Below are 18,615 nucleotides of genomic sequence, written 5' to 3' on the forward strand. Positions count from 1 at the left end.
GGATACAAAGAGTCAAATCGTTTACTGTAAAAAAAGCAGAACAAAATAAGGAAGTTACAATTTTCTTGAAATGCTAACTTCTTTAAAGCTTCTCAACACTACTGAATCTTTTGAGAGTTTACAAAAGACTCCATGAAATTGGAGGATATATATATTTGATCAGTTGAGTTCTCTTCGTCTTGCGATAAAGTCAATAATCTAATTGCCCTTTGAGGAATCTGAATAATCCCTTCAAAGTATATTTCTTCTTTATACTATAAGTATCCATATCTTTCAACACTACACACACCATCTTCTGTAACAATGGTATCATCAAATCTCTCTCTCTCTCTCTCTCTCTCTCTCTCTCTCTCTCTCTCTCTCTATTCACACCAACAAGAATTTTAAATAACGAAGCCAAAAAAAAAAGAAAAAGAAAAAGAAAATCATCTTTTTATTCTCAAGCATCTCATCGCTCGAAAACTCCTTTTTTCCATTCAATGGTTAGGCACAATCGTCCCAATTTGTCCAAATCCCGCAATGAAGAACGCGATTGCTTGCGCGAAAAGGTATAGGTAATAATGATTCTTCCCAAAAAACGCGTCATAACATCCCACAAATAACAGATACATTCCTACACCGAGTTCCAGCACATGAATCCTGCCAAAATAGACACATAAAAAAACACGATTAGAATTGGTTTAATGGAAAGAAATTTAAAGAACCGGTTTTGGTTTAAAGGTAAGAAGTTTTTACCTATCTCCGAATCTAAAGCGAAGAAGCTTCTTTGGAGTCTTGCTGGCCGATTTAGCCTTAAGATCTCCGAGCTTCTCAGTAACAATCCACTCGTTAACTCTTCCTCCTTCGAGCAAACCAATGAAGGTAGCTTTAGTTCTGTGAAGAGACATCACATTCTCGAAGAGAATCCAAAACACCATAAGATGCAGCGACCTATATATAAGACACATGTAAACCAACAACAATAAGAGCCTGAACAAAACACTTAAGCCGCAAGAAACTTCTCGGAACTGTGTTTTACCTCGGTGTCCCAACAGCGTTGAGCAGAGTAATGACGGAAGGAATGTAAACCGCTCCCCACTTAGGTACTGAAACTTCCGGTACAAGAACCGTAGCTGGTAAGATCACACAGTAGAAGATGAAAGTAACAATGTGTGCTACTAGCTTCCTAACCACGAAGAAGCTATAGATCACATGAACTTTCTTCCATAAAGTCACGTTCTGCCAAACAAGAACAGAGAGAAAAAAGAAATCCCGGTTAAATCTTAACCGATTAAATTTGGTTATGTCATATCTAGAGAGTTTAGAAGGAAACCTTATTGGTCATGATTTCAAATGCCATTTTCCTGAAAAGATTAGCTGGACCACATGACCATCTGTGCTGTTGATACCTATATGCCTTGAATGTACTTGGTAACTCGTTTTTAACCTAGAGTAGTTAAAACCCATATTAATAACATTATTTACAAATCAACCATTATAAAAATTTTATTTTATGATCAAAAACAATACTAGTATATTATATACCTTCAAAGAACCGAGGTACAAGAATTTCCAACCCTTGAGACTAGCTCGCACGGCCAAATCCATATCTTCCACGGTCGTTCTATCTTTCCAACCACCAGCTTCGTTCAATGCCGATATTCTCCATATTCCAGCAGTCCCTATAAATTATCGTAAAACCAAACACATTCAATGGAAACTCAAATTGTTAATAACCAAAAATATTTAAAATTATAGAAATAGTAGTAGTACCGTTGAATCCGAAGAAAGCATAAGTAGAAGAACCAACTTCTTGTTCGACGGTAAAATGATAGTCCAAAGACATTTCTTGCATCCTTGTCATCAAACATTCATCAGAATTTACTGCAAAGACATTAAAAAGGTTGAGTAAATAAATTTATTTGTGTAGCAAAACAATAAATGTGGATACTCTCCATTTATGAAAGACATTAAAAACAAGTCGGTGAAATTGGAAATCAATGTTCTCAATTATGAAAATTGTAATAGACAGCTAGCTAGCTCTCATCAACATGCCCAATTAGACCACAACAGCTCTTTACATTTTGTCACATGACTTTGGTAGTTTCTCTCCTCTAATAGCATGATTAAACAAATTAAAGTATCAATTATTGGTCGTATACTCGTATCAGGATCTGAATTTAAAAAAAAAAAAAAAACAAATAAATATTTACATAAAAAAGTGAGTGGTGTGAGAGTGAGAGTGACAGAGACAAGTTAAGAGAGAAGAGAGAGCAGCTAATGGTCTCTAGGTGACCCCTCGTTGTTGCACATGGAGCAGGGAGATGGAAGGTGTCTAGCTACTCAACGTGGCGGATCTAGTAAAAATTGACTAATCTACCCATACTGTTTTTACTAAATGACAAAAACATTACCCCTATGACCCTACACTTCCCAATATGTTCTCTGCACTCAATTATGGGACACGACGCGAGTCCGACGATGCCTGCCAGTGATGCAATTCCACTACTAAACTCTCTCTAATCTAGTTTTGATCAGAAACTATTTCTAAACATTTCTTGTTTGATTTTTTTTTTTTTTTTTTTTTTTTGTATTTCGAGTGAATTTTTGGGTTAAAAACAAATAAGAGTGACAGCTTTTACGAGTGCTAGAAGTTATCAGTCTGTAGGTGGAACAATTTTATTGACAGATAGTTTTAATGACTTAAAAAAGTATTTGGAGGAACATTACTACTACTGTATGTCGAAACGAGTGGGAAAGAACATCTTGCTTCGACAAAAATCTATTTATTGGAAGAAAAAGCCAAAACACTGATACCAAATATTCACCAACTCTTGCAGACATACCAATTATAAATGATCAAAAGACATTATAGTATGGACTTTTTTATATATTTGTTGATGTTTACTTAGATTTTCTAAATGTTTTCTTCCTATTAAATATATGATTAGTTTAAAAGGGATATTACATGACTCCAAGGATCCTTAAAAATTAATTTCGCATACTAATAAATTAATTTTTAAGGGTTTTATAGTTGAAGAAAAAGTAGTTCCACATTTTAAAGGTAGAAGAAGCACAAAAAGTATTCACGAACAAAATCGATACGTCACATCAAGATTCGTTAGGTAGGTTACATTGGGACCTCACAATAAAACACCCACCGACACTTCTAATTAATGTAACTAAATCTTTCTTTTTCTACATATATCATTTTTAATTAAAATTATTAACAACTCATAATTTTTAAATTACTGATATATAATTATGAAGGAGCTCTTAATATAACGATCATATAATATTGTGGTAATTTCTCACTTATATTGAAAATCTATTTATAGTATTAATTTGACCCATCTTTACCCTCTCTTTTTTAGCCGTCCATTAAAAAAAAACGTCACAATTTCACAGGAAAACAAAAAAGGAAAAACATAATAGCATAAGTACATATCTAATTAACTAATGTGCATTGATAAGATGATTTTGCGTAATTATTATTACTAATAAATTGTGTATAATTGCACTAATGTGTACATTTAAAAAAAAAAGTACTTAGCCTGAAACGGGAGTAGTAATTGAGAGAGAAAGAAAAAAAAACGAATCTCAAACTCGTGTCGAACTTTCTAAATAAGTAGTGATTACTGATTAGCACTACTTAACAATCATGACACCACACTAAAAAAAAAAGGAGGACCAAAACGATCAAATCAAAACTGTGACTCAGAAAAAGAAGAACCGTTAAAATAACGAGGTTAAAAAAAGTAAAAAGAAGATTTACCAAATTTCCAGCGAGCTTGAACAAGAGCAAGCTTTGGGTTATGGAGGAGGAACGGAACGGTTCTCCAGAGAAAATCCGATTCAGGTTGGAAATCAGCGTCGAAGATTGCAACGTAATCGCAGCTTTTGACATAACTCTTCTTCATCCCTTCTTTCAAAGCTCCAGCTTTGTATCCATTTCTGTTGTCTCTGATCTCATACTTTATGTTTACTCCTTTACTCGCCCATCTGCTACACTCCATCTCCACTAGATCCTGTGTACCAACACAACAAAACGAAAGCTATGAGTTCTGCAAAGGTTTTCGAAAGATCTGATCTTTGTTGAAATCGAAGAAGCTTTACTTTGATGGTTGGATCAGTGGAATCATCAAGAACTTGAATGACGATTCGATCAGAAGGCCATGAGAGTCCACAAGCAGCTCCGATAGATAGTTGATAAACCTACATCAATATAAACAACAGCGTTTAAAAACAATGGAAGAAAGAAAGAACAGAGAGATGAGAATCTTGATTTTAAGTTAGGAGACCTCTCGTTCGTTGTACATTGGGATTTGAACAAGGACCATAGGATAAACAGAGTTCCCAAGCTCCATGTCGTCTTTAATCGCTTCATATTTGAAACGTTTGTCTGGCTTTCGACCAAACAGCTTCACAAGAGAGATGACGATTCCCATGTAAACCCTTTCGACGAAGAGCATCACCGACATTGTTAAACAGATGTAAACACCGAGCCTAAGGACTGGGACAATCAACGGAGCTCGTATCTGATCCAAAACCATTGACATTTGCATTGTTAGGTCGTCTCTGTATCCCATGAACGAGTCAGGAATCACAGACGTCGTCGAATCCCCAAGCTCCATCTCTTCTTACTCCGGCGATATATTGAAAAGAGAAAAACAGAGGAAAAAAGCAAAGAACCCTAGAGATCCGTATTAGGGATTTTTCTTGTGAGACACGCAATTGGGAACAATGTGAAGATTATTTTAGAAATCAAAGCCAAAGGACGAAACAGAGTACAGAAACAGAGAGACAGAGTTTTTCCCCTTTTTTTTGCTCCTTACGGTGAAAATCTCTGTCTTCTCTGCCTGAATAACTCAGATTGTCGGGATAAAGGAGAATTTAATTTCTTTTTTTTTTTCTTTCGGTGTTTTGGTTTTGTTTTTCTTGTATTTAAAGAGTTTAGTAAGAGAGAAGAAAGATAATGAAAGGTGGAGAAGAAGAAGGTGATTGTTATAAAGGAAGAAGAGAGGAGAGAGATCTAAAAACAGAAACAGAAACAGAGAGCCAGAGAGAGAGAGAGAGAGAGAATACACCAGTGTGTGTTTATGTTGTGTGTATGTGTGTGTGTGAAATAAAAGAGGGATCAATGTCTTTATATAAAGCCCTTCTTGTCCTAGTATTGTTTTAGACTCTACATTTTCCTCTCTTTTTTTTTTTTTCTTTTTTTTTTGTAGAACGTATTGTATACTATTATACTGTTACATGTTATAGAGAAATTAAATGAATTTTCATGATCCATCAACCATAAATTTGCTCTTTCTATATAACTACCAAAACATTATTGAACGACACAAACATTAATGACGTCCAGTCGGAATTTTTAACTAGTTGTTGTTATATATTTTCTGATTATTTTGTTAAACAGTATTTTCTGATTTTTTTCCCATTACTAAAAAAAATGTTTTCATTTTTCTCGAGGTGACATAGATGTATTATTCCAGATGTGTAAGGCCATTGTTAAAGGCAAAACACTCTCTCTATTCTAAACCCAATTATATAATAAAAAAATGGAACAGTGGGCTTAGATTAAAAATATTGGTCTTGGTTCAGAACTGATCCACAGCCCGTTCTAACATTCTTCCTCTCTTCTAATTGGTCGGAAAAAAAATGAGAAAGAAATATTTTCATTTCTCTCATTCCATCGAAATCGTGTCTAGGGTTTGTTTTTCTTTCGAAAATGGCGACAGCTTCGTTCTCGCCATAGTCGCCGCCGAAGCTTTGTTTTCCGGCAATTGAAACACCAAAATCGAAAGGAGAGAAGCTAGTTCCGTCCTATTCTGTCCTTGTCTTCGTCGTTGTCTCCGTCGTTTCCTTTGTCGGGCTTTTGGCATATCGAAACCAGATCTTTCGTTTTCAGATCTTTCGTTTTCCGTCCTATGATGTGGATTGGGTTTTTCGTCTTAACTACTGATCTTACATTATTTCACTATATCTTTATTCTAAGAACACCATAATTAGTTTTCCCATTTTTTTTACCTATGATCTTAACAACTGATCTAATATTATTTTCACTATATATTTAATCTAAGAACACAAAAAAAATTCTCCTATTAATGATGATGCCCTAATTGTCTAGTTATAAGATTAAACTAAACAAACAGTTTAGCCGTCTAGGCGTCCTTAAACTACATGACCATCTCAGTCAAAACAATTAGCTAGTCAACGTTGATTAAGTATTATTCTACAGTAGCCGTATGTAATGTTTGATATTTATTAATTATAACATTTTTTAAAAATATGTAAAAAAAGAAAAGAAAATGAAATCAAGTTATATACTATGGTTCTTAAAGGTCCGTCTGACATCTAGCGATACTTTCAGTGTTGTGTATATGTGGGTTCGAACCCCACAGCCTGCAAATATTGCTAACTTATTTTTTCATAAAGTTAAAAAATATTTTTACGATATATGTTATTTTGTTTAGTCTATGACAGATACTATATATAAAAGCAAATCAAATCAAATCGTACCAAGAATGAAACTTCCTCCTTGATCGTTTCCACTTTTCATTGACTTTTGGGTAATTTTCCTTTTATTTGTTAGTTTACTTCTTTTTTTGGGTTCAATTTGGTAAAGTGTGCTTCAATGCTAATAGCATCGTTAGTTTCCTTTTTTTTTTTTTAACCTGCTTTGTATACACTATATTACTTTCTAAAGCTGCTTTGCTTTGTATATATTTCACTTATAAGATTGCTCTGTTTGTATGTGACAAATTGAGTCTTTAAGAAGCTTAGCTTTCTGCATCGTGATCTTCCCTTCTGGTTCAGCCATTCGTTTGGGTTTTGCCCTAATGCCGCTCCTCCGGCGTTACGTCTTCAATCCTACCGGAATAACAAGAGTCGGAGAAGAAGAATATAACGACCAAACCGAACCTCAAACCAGGGGATACATCCATGTGAATGTGACAGCCTCAACTAGGGTTTCACTCAACGAGAGAGAGCATCAGAGAAGGTCGCCCGATGTTGTTTGCTCATCTTCTTCAGGATCGCAGGAGGATATAGAATCACGCTGTTCGATCTGCTTGGAAGTTTGGACCAACGGTGGCGAACACCAAGTCTCTTGTCTTCCCTGTGGACACTTGTATGGGTTTTCTTGCATCAACAAGTGGTTACAGCATCGTCCAAGTTCAGGAAAGTGTCCTCAATGCATCAGAGCATGTAGCTTTAAAGATGTCGTGAAAATCTACGCATCAAAGATTGCTGCGATTGATGATGAAGCACAAAAGAGAATCGTATCTCTCGAGGCCAAGTTAAGTTCAGTAGAAGCGAAGACACCGAGTTTGAGTTACAAAGAAGCTCGATGGAGAGAAAAGAAAGCAGAGTTACGATTAGAGATTAATAATCTCAGGAAGAAGATGTATCAAGAACGTCATGGACATGATGAACCTTCTTACAGCTTTAAACATCATAAAGAAGTGTTAGTTAATGGTGGCCGTATATTTGAAATAAATGTTGGTAGACAGATTCTGTTGTTGGCCCGTAGGCTCTCAGGAAGTGGTGGAACGTTTGTGCTTACGCAAATCAACTTACATACTGGTATGATTGATAATGACATTTTGTTGCCTCGTACAACTAGAGCTATTCAAGATCTTCGCCTTTCGCCTCACAGTAACGGGCTAGCTGTATATGGTTCTCTAGGGAAAAAATTATCTTTTATAAGCTTGGATAGTCACGACACTGTCTTGTCTTATGATCATCTACCTGCTGCACCGTGGTCTTGTTCTTGGGATCTCAACAGTTGTCACCATGTTTATGCTGGACTACAGAATGGGATGGTTTTAGTATTTGATATGCGTCAAAACAAGAGACCTTTAGCGTCCTTGGTTGGCGTGACAAGCAATCCAGTTCATACTATCTATCGTCTCTCTGCATATTCCACTCCAACTTCTGATGTCGGCCGTGAGCTCTTATCCGCTTCTTCCATCGGGCTTTGTCAGTGGAACATTAGTGGCAGTGAGGGAAGGCCAACACTGGTTTCTGAAACAAGAAACTTAGAAACATGCATAGCCTCCTCGTATTGTCCTCGCACCAATCATGTGGTTGCCTCTTATAAACGGAGAGCTAAATCTTCTGATAATAATAGTAATCGTAATGGTGTAGATGTATTTCATGTTTGTCTCAAGAGACGAGTTGATGGCTCTTATTCTCAGAAACAGTCATCAACACAAGCTATTGTAGACACCATCACCTTGCCAAGAACAGCGATTATAGATTTTGGTGAGGAAAGGAGACAACTGTTTGCATCTTATGATGACTTCACTCGAGAGCTAATCTTGCAAGATCCTTCCTCTTTTACTGTCTCTCAACGGTTTGCATTGTCAAGTCCTCATCTGCTTCAAGACGTGAAATACGCTCACCTCAATGGTTCGGGTTTGCTCGGTCTCTTAACTGATGATAGATTGCAACTTCTTAGTAATTAATCATTCTTGTAGGGATACAAAGAGTCAAATCGTTTACTGTAAAAAAAGCAGAACAAAATAAGGAAGTTACAATTTTCTTGAAATGCTAACTTCTTTAAAGCTTCTCAACACTACTGAATCTTTTGAGAGTTTACAAAAGACTCCATGAAATTGGAGGATATATATATTTGATCAGTTGAGTTCTCTTCGTCTTGCGATAAAGTCAATAATCTAATTGCCCTTTGAGGAATCTGAATAATCCCTTCAAAGTATATTTCTTCTTTATACTATAAGTATCCATATCTTTCAACACTACACACACCATCTTCTGTAACAATGGTATCATCAAATCTCTCTCTCTCTCTCTCTCTCTCTCTCTCTCTCTCTCTCTCTCTCTATTCACACCAACAAGAATTTTAAATAACGAAGCCAAAAAAAAAAGAAAAAGAAAAAGAAAATCATCTTTTTATTCTCAAGCATCTCATCGCTCGAAAACTCCTTTTTTCCATTCAATGGTTAGGCACAATCGTCCCAATTTGTCCAAATCCCGCAATGAAGAACGCGATTGCTTGCGCGAAAAGGTATAGGTAATAATGATTCTTCCCAAAAAACGCGTCATAACATCCCACAAATAACAGATACATTCCTACACCGAGTTCCAGCACATGAATCCTGCCAAAATAGACACATAAAAAAACACGATTAGAATTGGTTTAATGGAAAGAAATTTAAAGAACCGGTTTTGGTTTAAAGGTAAGAAGTTTTTACCTATCTCCGAATCTAAAGCGAAGAAGCTTCTTTGGAGTCTTGCTGGCCGATTTAGCCTTAAGATCTCCGAGCTTCTCAGTAACAATCCACTCGTTAACTCTTCCTCCTTCGAGCAAACCAATGAAGGTAGCTTTAGTTCTGTGAAGAGACATCACATTCTCGAAGAGAATCCAAAACACCATAAGATGCAGCGACCTATATATAAGACACATGTAAACCAACAACAATAAGAGCCTGAACAAAACACTTAAGCCGCAAGAAACTTCTCGGAACTGTGTTTTACCTCGGTGTCCCAACAGCGTTGAGCAGAGTAATGACGGAAGGAATGTAAACCGCTCCCCACTTAGGTACTGAAACTTCCGGTACAAGAACCGTAGCTGGTAAGATCACACAGTAGAAGATGAAAGTAACAATGTGTGCTACTAGCTTCCTAACCACGAAGAAGCTATAGATCACATGAACTTTCTTCCATAAAGTCACGTTCTGCCAAACAAGAACAGAGAGAAAAAAGAAATCCCGGTTAAATCTTAACCGATTAAATTTGGTTATGTCATATCTAGAGAGTTTAGAAGGAAACCTTATTGGTCATGATTTCAAATGCCATTTTCCTGAAAAGATTAGCTGGACCACATGACCATCTGTGCTGTTGATACCTATATGCCTTGAATGTACTTGGTAACTCGTTTTTAACCTAGAGTAGTTAAAACCCATATTAATAACATTATTTACAAATCAACCATTATAAAAATTTTATTTTATGATCAAAAACAATACTAGTATATTATATACCTTCAAAGAACCGAGGTACAAGAATTTCCAACCCTTGAGACTAGCTCGCACGGCCAAATCCATATCTTCCACGGTCGTTCTATCTTTCCAACCACCAGCTTCGTTCAATGCCGATATTCTCCATATTCCAGCAGTCCCTATAAATTATCGTAAAACCAAACACATTCAATGGAAACTCAAATTGTTAATAACCAAAAATATTTAAAATTATAGAAATAGTAGTAGTACCGTTGAATCCGAAGAAAGCATAAGTAGAAGAACCAACTTCTTGTTCGACGGTAAAATGATAGTCCAAAGACATTTCTTGCATCCTTGTCATCAAACATTCATCAGAATTTACTGCAAAGACATTAAAAAGGTTGAGTAAATAAATTTATTTGTGTAGCAAAACAATAAATGTGGATACTCTCCATTTATGAAAGACATTAAAAACAAGTCGGTGAAATTGGAAATCAATGTTCTCAATTATGAAAATTGTAATAGACAGCTAGCTAGCTCTCATCAACATGCCCAATTAGACCACAACAGCTCTTTACATTTTGTCACATGACTTTGGTAGTTTCTCTCCTCTAATAGCATGATTAAACAAATTAAAGTATCAATTATTGGTCGTATACTCGTATCAGGATCTGAATTTAAAAAAAAAAAAAAAACAAATAAATATTTACATAAAAAAGTGAGTGGTGTGAGAGTGAGAGTGACAGAGACAAGTTAAGAGAGAAGAGAGAGCAGCTAATGGTCTCTAGGTGACCCCTCGTTGTTGCACATGGAGCAGGGAGATGGAAGGTGTCTAGCTACTCAACGTGGCGGATCTAGTAAAAATTGACTAATCTACCCATACTGTTTTTACTAAATGACAAAAACATTACCCCTATGACCCTACACTTCCCAATATGTTCTCTGCACTCAATTATGGGACACGACGCGAGTCCGACGATGCCTGCCAGTGATGCAATTCCACTACTAAACTCTCTCTAATCTAGTTTTGATCAGAAACTATTTCTAAACATTTCTTGTTTGATTTTTTTTTTTTTTTTTTTTTTTTGTATTTCGAGTGAATTTTTGGGTTAAAAACAAATAAGAGTGACAGCTTTTACGAGTGCTAGAAGTTATCAGTCTGTAGGTGGAACAATTTTATTGACAGATAGTTTTAATGACTTAAAAAAGTATTTGGAGGAACATTACTACTACTGTATGTCGAAACGAGTGGGAAAGAACATCTTGCTTCGACAAAAATCTATTTATTGGAAGAAAAAGCCAAAACACTGATACCAAATATTCACCAACTCTTGCAGACATACCAATTATAAATGATCAAAAGACATTATAGTATGGACTTTTTTATATATTTGTTGATGTTTACTTAGATTTTCTAAATGTTTTCTTCCTATTAAATATATGATTAGTTTAAAAGGGATATTACATGACTCCAAGGATCCTTAAAAATTAATTTCGCATACTAATAAATTAATTTTTAAGGGTTTTATAGTTGAAGAAAAAGTAGTTCCACATTTTAAAGGTAGAAGAAGCACAAAAAGTATTCACGAACAAAATCGATACGTCACATCAAGATTCGTTAGGTAGGTTACATTGGGACCTCACAATAAAACACCCACCGACACTTCTAATTAATGTAACTAAATCTTTCTTTTTCTACATATATCATTTTTAATTAAAATTATTAACAACTCATAATTTTTAAATTACTGATATATAATTATGAAGGAGCTCTTAATATAACGATCATATAATATTGTGGTAATTTCTCACTTATATTGAAAATCTATTTATAGTATTAATTTGACCCATCTTTACCCTCTCTTTTTTAGCCGTCCATTAAAAAAAAACGTCACAATTTCACAGGAAAACAAAAAAGGAAAAACATAATAGCATAAGTACATATCTAATTAACTAATGTGCATTGATAAGATGATTTTGCGTAATTATTATTACTAATAAATTGTGTATAATTGCACTAATGTGTACATTTAAAAAAAAAAGTACTTAGCCTGAAACGGGAGTAGTAATTGAGAGAGAAAGAAAAAAAAACGAATCTCAAACTCGTGTCGAACTTTCTAAATAAGTAGTGATTACTGATTAGCACTACTTAACAATCATGACACCACACTAAAAAAAAAAGGAGGACCAAAACGATCAAATCAAAACTGTGACTCAGAAAAAGAAGAACCGTTAAAATAACGAGGTTAAAAAAAGTAAAAAGAAGATTTACCAAATTTCCAGCGAGCTTGAACAAGAGCAAGCTTTGGGTTATGGAGGAGGAACGGAACGGTTCTCCAGAGAAAATCCGATTCAGGTTGGAAATCAGCGTCGAAGATTGCAACGTAATCGCAGCTTTTGACATAACTCTTCTTCATCCCTTCTTTCAAAGCTCCAGCTTTGTATCCATTTCTGTTGTCTCTGATCTCATACTTTATGTTTACTCCTTTACTCGCCCATCTGCTACACTCCATCTCCACTAGATCCTGTGTACCAACACAACAAAACGAAAGCTATGAGTTCTGCAAAGGTTTTCGAAAGATCTGATCTTTGTTGAAATCGAAGAAGCTTTACTTTGATGGTTGGATCAGTGGAATCATCAAGAACTTGAATGACGATTCGATCAGAAGGCCATGAGAGTCCACAAGCAGCTCCGATAGATAGTTGATAAACCTACATCAATATAAACAACAGCGTTTAAAAACAATGGAAGAAAGAAAGAACAGAGAGATGAGAATCTTGATTTTAAGTTAGGAGACCTCTCGTTCGTTGTACATTGGGATTTGAACAAGGACCATAGGATAAACAGAGTTCCCAAGCTCCATGTCGTCTTTAATCGCTTCATATTTGAAACGTTTGTCTGGCTTTCGACCAAACAGCTTCACAAGAGAGATGACGATTCCCATGTAAACCCTTTCGACGAAGAGCATCACCGACATTGTTAAACAGATGTAAACACCGAGCCTAAGGACTGGGACAATCAACGGAGCTCGTATCTGATCCAAAACCATTGACATTTGCATTGTTAGGTCGTCTCTGTATCCCATGAACGAGTCAGGAATCACAGACGTCGTCGAATCCCCAAGCTCCATCTCTTCTTACTCCGGCGATATATTGAAAAGAGAAAAACAGAGGAAAAAAGCAAAGAACCCTAGAGATCCGTATTAGGGATTTTTCTTGTGAGACACGCAATTGGGAACAATGTGAAGATTATTTTAGAAATCAAAGCCAAAGGACGAAACAGAGTACAGAAACAGAGAGACAGAGTTTTTCCCCTTTTTTTTGCTCCTTACGGTGAAAATCTCTGTCTTCTCTGCCTGAATAACTCAGATTGTCGGGATAAAGGAGAATTTAATTTCTTTTTTTTTTTCTTTCGGTGTTTTGGTTTTGTTTTTCTTGTATTTAAAGAGTTTAGTAAGAGAGAAGAAAGATAATGAAAGGTGGAGAAGAAGAAGGTGATTGTTATAAAGGAAGAAGAGAGGAGAGAGATCTAAAAACAGAAACAGAAACAGAGAGCCAGAGAGAGAGAGAGAGAGAGAATACACCAGTGTGTGTTTATGTTGTGTGTATGTGTGTGTGTGAAATAAAAGAGGGATCAATGTCTTTATATAAAGCCCTTCTTGTCCTAGTATTGTTTTAGACTCTACATTTTCCTCTCTTTTTTTTTTTTTCTTTTTTTTTTGTAGAACGTATTGTATACTATTATACTGTTACATGTTATAGAGAAATTAAATGAATTTTCATGATCCATCAACCATAAATTTGCTCTTTCTATATAACTACCAAAACATTATTGAACGACACAAACATTAATGACGTCCAGTCGGAATTTTTAACTAGTTGTTGTTATATATTTTCTGATTATTTTGTTAAACAGTATTTTCTGATTTTTTTCCCATTACTAAAAAAAATGTTTTCATTTTTCTCGAGGTGACATAGATGTATTATTCCAGATGTGTAAGGCCATTGTTAAAGGCAAAACACTCTCTCTATTCTAAACCCAATTATATAATAAAAAAATGGAACAGTGGGCTTAGATTAAAAATATTGGTCTTGGTTCAGAACTGATCCACAGCCCGTTCTAACATTCTTCCTCTCTTCTAATTGGTCGGAAAAAAAATGAGAAAGAAATATTTTCATTTCTCTCATTCCATCGAAATCGTGTCTAGGGTTTGTTTTTCTTTCGAAAATGGCGACAGCTTCGTTCTCGCCATAGTCGCCGCCGAAGCTTTGTTTTCCGGCAATTGAAACACCAAAATCGAAAGGAGAGAAGCTAGTTCCGTCCTATTCTGTCCTTGTCTTCGTCGTTGTCTCCGTCGTTTCCTTTGTCGGGCTTTTGGCATATCGAAACCAGATCTTTCGTTTTCAGATCTTTCGTTTTCCGTCCTATGATGTGGATTGGGTTTTTCGTCTTAACTACTGATCTTACATTATTTCACTATATCTTTATTCTAAGAACACCATAATTAGTTTTCCCATTTTTTTTACCTATGATCTTAACAACTGATCTAATATTATTTTCACTATATATTTAATCTAAGAACACAAAAAAAATTCTCCTATTAATGATGATGCCCTAATTGTCTAGTTATAAGATTAAACTAAACAAACAGTTTAGCCGTCTAGGCGTCCTTAAACTACATGACCATCTCAGTCAAAACAATTAGCTAGTCAACGTTGATTAAGTATTATTCTACAGTAGCCGTATGTAATGTTTGATATTTATTAATTATAACATTTTTTAAAAATATGTAAAAAAAGAAAAGAAAATGAAATCAAGTTATATACTATGGTTCTTAAAGGTCCGTCTGACATCTAGCGATACTTTCAGTGTTGTGTATATGTCATAAGAGTTGGGCCATTTTGTATAAGTCTCATCTCGTAGTTTTAAAAAAGAACTAACTATCATTTCTTATGTAATACTATTGAAAACAAAATCAAGAACTTATGAAGTATGGGTGCATTGTGTATATCAAAACCATATGACTTGTAAAAACCGGAAAAATCTAACAGTAGAGTGATTCCATTGGTTCATTTATCGAGGAAAAAAATGGATATGTCTTATGTTGTTGTCCTCATCTGTTGACAAGATAGCGAACAACATCTCCGATAAGGATAATAGAATGATCGAATCCTTAGTACACGAAATGGAAATCATGCACTGGTCCATTTATAGATAGAGTAACACATTACACATAGAGTCACAATTTTAGTGAAATCCAAATTAATGTGATCTATGTTTTTAGCATTCAGTTTATACGTGACTATGGGCTTGTTCGTTTGATTGACGCAGGTACCTGCAGCTGCAGCAGATGCAGGTACGTTTGTTCATTTATTTGCAGCAAGTACCTACGTTAAGACGTTGCGGCAAACGTTGTGATCTACGTCTAACATTTTTAAACGTTGTTTTGATTCAATGGTTAAAGACATAAATGCAGCCGCTGCCGCTACCGCAACCGTTATCGCCTGCGTCAACCAAACGAACAAGCCCTATATGTATTCAAAAGGTAAACAAATATGGTCGCCCCTCTAACCCTTGTGGGAATATGATTATGTTATATATACTTCGACCAATCAAAGTTGAACAGAAGCTCTAAAGGAGAAAATGAAATATTCAAGACAAAAAAAAAACTAGGCACATTTGTTTGATGTTAATTTGCCATATGATGCTTTACATCCCACCGACGGTCCAATTTGTTATACATTCTAATTAAGTACCATAAATAAATAAAAAGTTTTCTGTATGTTTAAAGTCAAATTTTATTTATTTATTAAAGTATACTAAAAGTCAAGTCTTTCATAAACTTTGAAGCACGTTTCGACTTCGATCATCAATCATTTTTACTTCGTACAATTCTCAGTTAATTAAATTGGAATTTTGAAGGAAGACTAATGTTATTAAAAAAAAAAAAGTAAATGGATCTCGATCATGAAACACATAGCTGGAGGCCTGGAATGGAAGATAAGGACCGACCGCCCAACGGCTGAAGTTGACTGTTAGAATTTAGACGGTCATTACTTTTAGTAATCATCTTACATTAACATTAGTCCACTCGTGGTAGTTATTAAACATATTTGTTTATACCATTTTTTGGGTTTCTGGATCGGTATAGTCCAGACATATCTTTGCTTCGATTGGGTTGATTAGTTGTTTGTTACATATAGATCTCAGGATCTGGATCCTGATATCCATTTTTTTTTAGAATTTTAAACTTTTGTTCATGAGTAAATTTCTGAAAATGAATTCATATTGATTTTGGAAAATTTTCCCACTATATATTTTTTTCTAAAAAGTAACTTCAGTTTTAGTCAGTTCTTAGTAAAACTAATTCATAAAGGGGCTTAATTATTCTAAAAGTTTTTGTTTGTGATATTTTTTCATTTTTAATGTGATGTTTTTGAAAATATATATCTCTTAATTTAAACCCCGGATTAAACTGTGAGTTAAAATTCATCCTTTGAAAGTTGGTTAAACTAATTAATTATTTTTCGGACATTGTGGCCATCACTGACATTACACAACACCCTAACAAACATTTCAGTTTATGAAGATACTTCATACGGAATGATTCATTTTCTGTCGGTACAGTACCAAAATATCAAACTGAAACTTTAAATAATTTGGAATCTTTTGGATTTTTTTTTTTTTTTTTTTTTTTTGTGACTACTTGTTATTCCTGTTATAATCAATAATTAAATTATTAAATTGACAAATTAAAATCTGTATTTAGTTGGCATGTCATGTGAGAACACATTCCAAGACAATTATCCAACATAACATATAATATTTGTTGATCTCTAAACAAAACGTGAGTTAACTATACTAGTAATAGCTAAACTCATAGTATAGTAGTATAATTTAAACATCACATACTCTCTTACCGCATCTTTGTTAGTTTCGATTTGCTACTGCCAATTCTCCAACTACATAAAAATAAATAATTCATCTTTGCCATATTGGCTTTGATTTCTTTGACTGTGAAACAAGTATGTATGAACTATGATGACACATGAGTTTGTTATACCTATATATTATCATGGTAACTTAAACAGTAATAAAAATTGTGTGCAGAGGTACAATATAATAATGAAAATACGAATCAATTAATTGAAAATAGACAATTGGAGAAAATAAAATAGCACTGCATATGTTGCATGCAGCCAGCAAAGTAACATGCAGTGCCATGCAAGTTAACATAATGTATAAGGACCAAATACCACATGGGTTCTTACAGTTGGACTTTGCTTATTTCAGTCACATTTGTCACTATTCTTTTCTTGTTTCATCATTTTCAATAATTAATTCTGAATCTGAACATTATTTTCCTTTCATTTTTATATCAAAAATCTTACATGTCGATTTGGCAAAATTATATATACTGAAAACTAACCACATATAATATATTAGTAGCAATTGCATTATTATATGAGTGTGATCTAAGACCAAATGTTTCCACTACGCATGTATAGATCAACCAAAACAAAAAGATGTTATGTAAAATTTATCATAATATCAATTGATCATTAGATCAAATGGAGCACCAAAGCAAAAATGAAAAATAAATAAAGCCAGGAGTACCCACGGACAAAGCAACATATGGACTTTTAACTCTTTATTATATGCACTGCTTGGATGTGGGATTACTGATAATTATACCTAATAGCTTCGTCCAAAAAGAAGAAGAAATATATCATATAAAAACTTATCCCACCAAAATTAAAATCAATTCAAAAAAACAAACTATTATTCACTAGTTCACTAATCTGGAAAGCTACTCTGATCATATGAAGTTTGTCGAAAAAAGTTTAGAGATGTATTTCCCAATGAACGTACCCAACTCATAAGGAACAAAGTTGTGTTTTACAAATAGAATATTCATTTTTCAAAAGAAAAAGTCTACAAATATTAGTCTTTCAGTTCAAAAATAAATAAAAATAAATGGGTATCTTTGTCACTTTAGATATCATTAATAAAAAAGAAAAATATATTCAAAGAATCAATCAAGTTTTGTAGAAAACATAATTCAGGAACTAACTGGTGGGATCCAGTGTCCATATAACATATATATCATATAGAATTTGATATCCTATCTACTTTGGCACTGAAACTCTCCTCTCTGTCTCTATTTATTGTAGGGTGTTCTTTCAACCTTTATTTGTCGGCATATATATATACACACTTGCATATTTTTATGCGTATTTACATTAAATTACGTATCAGTCGAATTTCATAGTTTTTTTTTTTAAAGTCTTTTACTCCCCTTTTAAAAGATGAGAAGGGGATTGTTTTTTTTTTTTTGGTAAAATGAGAAGGGGTTGTTAAAACCTCTTAATTATATGTTTAAAATTCTTTGAAATCTTTTAAATGATGGATATTCGAAATCAAAATTCTGTGATTAATCTATATATATTCTTTTAGATAATTATATGAATGATTCTTAAAGCGGCAAAGAACCACCCCCAAACAAACTTTCTTTTCCATTACTAATTTTTGTTTGTTGCTTTTTTGTGCTATCGATTTTTTGTCAAAACGGTCTAGACATTAATGCTGACATTTATTCACGGTATAGCCAAAACACACCCAAAAAAAAAACTCAACTTTGGACACAAGCAACTAGTAGTACGCTGAAGT

At 34.3% G+C, this 18,615-nt stretch overlaps 3 protein-coding genes across 3 annotated transcripts; 1 reads left to right on the forward strand and 2 right to left on the reverse strand.

The window, feature by feature from the left end:
- Positions 1 to 194: 194 nt before the first annotated feature.
- Positions 195 to 5,277, reverse strand: LOC104734399 (glucomannan 4-beta-mannosyltransferase 9). The gene is made up of 9 exons (XM_087481589.1): positions 4,281 to 5,277; positions 4,096 to 4,194; positions 3,755 to 4,007; positions 1,753 to 1,863; positions 1,525 to 1,661; positions 1,313 to 1,426; positions 1,019 to 1,218; positions 736 to 930; positions 195 to 639 (listed from the first exon to the last, which is right to left on the reverse strand). Exons 1-9 carry the CDS (start codon positions 4,611 to 4,613, stop codon positions 477 to 479), a joined length of 1,605 nt encoding a protein of 534 aa, XP_087337715.1. The 5' UTR covers positions 4,614 to 5,277; the 3' UTR covers positions 195 to 476.
- Positions 5,278 to 6,821: 1,544 nt separating this feature from the next.
- On the forward strand, positions 6,822 to 8,450 carry LOC147929101 (uncharacterized). The gene has a single exon (XM_087482353.1). It carries the CDS (start codon positions 6,822 to 6,824, stop codon positions 8,448 to 8,450), a length of 1,629 nt encoding a protein of 542 aa, XP_087338479.1.
- Positions 8,451 to 8,656: 206 nt separating this feature from the next.
- LOC147929102 (glucomannan 4-beta-mannosyltransferase 9) lies at positions 8,657 to 13,739 on the reverse strand. Its single transcript, XM_087480169.1, has 9 exons — positions 12,743 to 13,739; positions 12,558 to 12,656; positions 12,217 to 12,469; positions 10,215 to 10,325; positions 9,987 to 10,123; positions 9,775 to 9,888; positions 9,481 to 9,680; positions 9,198 to 9,392; positions 8,657 to 9,101 (listed from the first exon to the last, which is right to left on the reverse strand). The coding sequence occupies exons 1-9, from the start codon at positions 13,073 to 13,075 to the stop codon at positions 8,939 to 8,941; spliced, it is 1,605 nt and encodes a 534-aa protein (XP_087336295.1). The 5' UTR covers positions 13,076 to 13,739; the 3' UTR covers positions 8,657 to 8,938.
- Between the last annotated feature and the right edge of the window lie 4,876 nt (positions 13,740 to 18,615).

The sequence above is a fragment of the Camelina sativa genome, chromosome 13 (assembly GCF_030686135.1).
Source record: "Camelina sativa cultivar CO46 ecotype springtype chromosome 13, ASM3068613v1".
Classification (NCBI taxonomy): Eukaryota; Viridiplantae; Streptophyta; class Magnoliopsida; order Brassicales; family Brassicaceae; genus Camelina; species Camelina sativa.